At 44.3% G+C, this 4,205-nt stretch overlaps 1 protein-coding gene across 1 annotated transcript; it reads left to right on the top strand. All coding sequences in view use genetic code 11, as the record gives it.

Moving 5' to 3' along the window:
- Nucleotides 1-980: 980 nt before the first annotated feature.
- Nucleotides 981-3,477, top strand: EGR_07078 (Sulfide:quinone oxidoreductase; the record flags this gene model as incomplete). The annotated part of the gene is made up of 4 exons (XM_024496327.1): nt 981-1,109; nt 1,927-2,119; nt 3,076-3,146; nt 3,442-3,477. 4 exons carry the CDS (start codon nt 981-983, stop codon nt 3,475-3,477), a joined length of 429 nt encoding a protein of 142 aa, XP_024349254.1.
- Between the last annotated feature and the right edge of the window lie 728 nt (nt 3,478-4,205).

Here is a 4,205-nt window from a genome sequence, read left to right as displayed (position 1 = left end):
AATGTGTCGGTAGAGCCGGATCAAGCTGATTAGAATAAATGGACCTCATTTGTAGGTGTTATTCACCCTTTACACAACAAACATTTCTTTGTGAACAGTTGCAGTTACAATCATTACCTATAAACTAAGCGTTTCCTCGTGGCTGTAAAGTGGTGTGTGTGCCCCACAACTTCGGCTTCGGTAGGGTGGATAGTGTTTGAATTATTTTGGAATGACCAACGACAAGCTCGTTCGCTTGGCGAATAATGCAACACTATATCCCTTATTCATCACTCTTAATTCTTTCAGTCAGTCAAAAGGCAGTTATTTCACATCGGTGTGTTTTATACGGCACGTGAAGGAAGCGCCATTGTTAATGCGAACGAGTGGGAGATGGGAGGTATCAACTTGCTTAGCTTTCACAACTCTCTCGTCGGTGCAGGTGTCAAGTCTTACCCATTGTTCGCATTAAGTACGACTCCAAGTTATTCCTGACACTCTGGCCAATGTGGACCCATAGGTCGACATTGTTGCTAGGATTAGGGAGCCTTCCAGAACTTGATGCTTCTCTTTTCCCCCAGCTCAGCACAAGAGTCAAACTGTTTTAAGTCCTTCTGGCCGATGGATTCGCCTGTTTCACCTTCGCCAAATGCCATGCTACAAACCCACCGACAAGGTTTTACACCTCTGACCTCTGATCTTTGGAATAGGGTTGAGTTCGGTTTGTGAGTAGACTGATTCAACCGACATTCGATGAGATGAAGGCTCACAATGCGATGAGAGTGAATAGTGGAGAAACAACCAAAGAGACTGAGCCATCTTTTTCCCCCACCAGTCACCTACAATAAGGCGTTTATATCCGCAGTTTTCACTGTACTGCTTTTTCGACATCCCGAAAATTGAAGTAGAACAATGCTTCAGAATGCACAGCTTCACTTGATACAGCACGCTCCTCACTTGTAATGTGCGCTTCTCGGTACTTTACAATCACAATCACTGCTATGAGTTGTTTGGTTGTTTGGACTCATTTTCCTGCTACTACTAAGGGGATCAGTACGGGCTCTCGTAAGATTACGAAGGGAGGGGAGATTTTCAATCTGAGTACGGAAGAGCTGGGGGAAGGGAGGGATGTAGGCACATCCTGAGGTGTCCACGGCGTCGCATTGGTGTCTGGGTTGTGTCAGTTTTGATTTAGAAAATAAACTATTTTTGGGTGTACTTTCGTTATCCTTGCATAGATGCAACGAACTGCTGGTCAGTGAGACTTACATCAGTTTCGGTGTGACCTTGGGGACGGCCGGATGGGTTGTAGTCTCGGGAGTGTCCAATCATGTCAAACGTGATTTTATCCATCCTGTCGGGAAGCCAAAAGAGCTGACATTTCAATTCGCGCATTTTCCTCAATATTTGGTTTGTGATCCTTGTATCGATGGGAGGATTCACCTTGTTTGCCATTTCTTTACAACCGGTTGGTTCTGCGTCCACAGTTAGGTGTTCGATGCCAGACAGACTTTCCGGCTCGATGCTTACAGCCAAGGCTGTTTTGATGCGGACTCTCAACTGGGATCGCCACTGACGCACAGACGTGCCAGCATCTTTGAGACCTCGAAACCATTCAAACGTCCTGCCACTGAGGAACAATGCATCCTTTTAGCATATCGTAATGCACTTGAAGTCTCCTACACATGTTGATATCCTCAGATGTAGGTTATGTGGCCTCATTCATCACGACCCGCTGTTCTTCCATGAACGCATTGCTATTGCTCCCGCCTTAGTGATCTGTGGCATCTGAACCAGCCCACGACATGCGTACCAGCTACTAGGAGCGAGGCACACTTGGCACTTACTATTCCGTGTAGGTGTTGGTTGTGTCTGAGTTATATCAGTTATGAATGTTCCCTGTAACTGACAGCGATATGGAACCAAATTACTCTTTCCTCATCGCAGTACGATTTTCTCCATCTCACGCCACCTATGACCGCGCCGGAGGTGTTAAACACTGCGACGGGTTTGACCAGTTCTGAGATGAACAACTTCGTCAACGTCGATCCACAAACTCTTCGACACGTCAAGTTTAACAACATCTTCTCCCTTGGCGACTGCTCATCTCTCCCAACGTCGAAAACTGCTGCGGCAATTTGTATGTTTTTCCTCTTCTCCATCAATTTCTACTGGAAAAGATGCCTCTATTCAAGTTTTTTCAAGAAAAAGAGATCCATTCCGAAGGCATGTCTACTACTGGGTAGTATGTTGTCCTGGCCCCTCTCTTACACCTCTATGACCCCTTCTCACTAGTTTCCCCTCTGGTTCTTTCCTCCAGAATGGACAACTCACTACTGGTATTGAAATGGGGAAAGTATAATTTTTGCATCACTCATTCTTTGGCAAGCACTTTTGAATAGTCCCTTTGACAATTCCTACTTTGGCGACGCTTCCCATACCATTCCTTTCGACAACACTTCCTGCGAAATCTTGATTTTCGATGTAAAAGCTCTGAAGACGTAAAGCGGTTAAAATTGGCTCGTAAAGATGTTAGTTTAAACGAAACATGATTGGATGAGGGTTTCTAATAAAAGGGAGCATAATAGAAGAAGAGGCACTTCACCGATGGACTAAGCATGCTTACCTCTGCTTCAGAACCCGCGCATGTAAACAACTGTGTGTACTTGATAAGCCCCTACAAATCACACCAGAAGAAGTCACTTGAACTGTCTATGCTAAAAACTCCACGCACTTTTTTGATCGTCTCACAGTTATCCTCGTTGATAATAAAGTAGTTCGGCATCTGGAGAAGCAGCAGATGTGCTGTTCCATAGCCGAAGTTCTGCCTCTCCTAATTGTTAAGCTCGGAGCAAGTAGAAACTGCAAGGCGTGGCTTCTAAAACCTTTTTCACTTCTTTAAGACATTGTCTGAGTCTTCAACGCCTCCAATAGTTTATTCAGTTTTACTGTGGAGGTATACCTTGCTACATGGCATACATTTCGACTTATAGGGTGTCAACATCTCTGAAGTATTGCACTTTATCCACATAGCAGGAATAAACGTGCAGTCAGTTTTCCCCGGTGAGTTATGTTGCTGTTGTTTGATTTTTTTAGCTTCTGAAAGTCGGGTGCTATGTGACAATCTGACTGATGTCATTCGAGGTGGGTCCGGGAATGTTTCGAAGGTACGTCCAGCTTTATAGCAAAAAGTCTGCGCTCTCTAGCCTCTGGCTTAAGTATTTAACCATTATTGAGGCAATCTATCCTTTTTGTAGCCAGTTTGTTCAATAGTAAAAGATTTTTTGATAATTGGTCTATTATGTACCACAGTCCCTGATACACTTAAGCCCAAAGTTTTTGAGCTACTTATCCAATTTAAGTAGCGTGTACAACAGAAAGTTGACATTCGTACTAAAATCAGGGCTCACGACCTTATTAATACAATTCAATAGTTTAGGATTCCCTGCTCTGATTTGATAGGAAGTCAGACGCCCAATTGGCTTTGGTTGTATCTGAAGCGGATGCATCTACCTTAAGATACGCGTGACTTGGTACCAGCCAGGTTTGAAAAGTTTTCCAACCCAAAAGCAAGGGACTGGCATAACAAGCGTGATCACACAGGAAAGACCTTCGCATGTAGCAGTGACTACATTGTTGCCGAAGCTTTCGTACTACCATTCACCTGGTCTGATACTGGTCTGGACGCAGTTACATGTGAAGTGTCACTCCAATCGGACGCTTCACTTTCTTTCTCCCTGTCGTTCAAAAAAGCGCCAACATGTTTTGACACTAATGACTGAGTTGTTGGATTTTTGTGCTCTCGTGAACTTGGCCAACAAACGTTGCACGTTGGATAGATGACTTCGTAGAAACGACATCAGGAGCGGCTTCAGTGATGGTGCAGTCTTAACTAGCTCTTGGCCACGCTCATAATGCAATCCAAGTGTTTCTTTTTCAATACCATTAATATGCGTTGCCTTCTACCCTTAAGAGGAATTCACTGGGTAGATGAAAGGCAATTCAGGTAGTTGGAAATTCCATTTCCTGAGGTGAGAAGAGGTACTAACTTTGCTCTCGTTTAGAAAGCCGTGCCTAGTACTAACTGGAGCCAGATAGGCACTAGCTCAGAGATAACCTTATTTGGAGCATACGCGGGATTTCAGTTAGTTATTGTGCTATCATTTTGGGGTTTCGAGGGGGCATATCGTAGCATATCCTATTCCTAGTGACATTGACTTGCACAT

Source organism: Echinococcus granulosus, assembly GCF_000524195.1.
Source record: "Echinococcus granulosus chromosome Unknown EG_S00069, whole genome shotgun sequence".
In the NCBI taxonomy this organism is placed as follows: Eukaryota; Metazoa; Platyhelminthes; class Cestoda; order Cyclophyllidea; family Taeniidae; genus Echinococcus; species Echinococcus granulosus.
The sequence above is the reverse complement of the archived record's forward strand: the minus strand, read 5'-3'. Positions and strand labels throughout refer to the sequence as shown.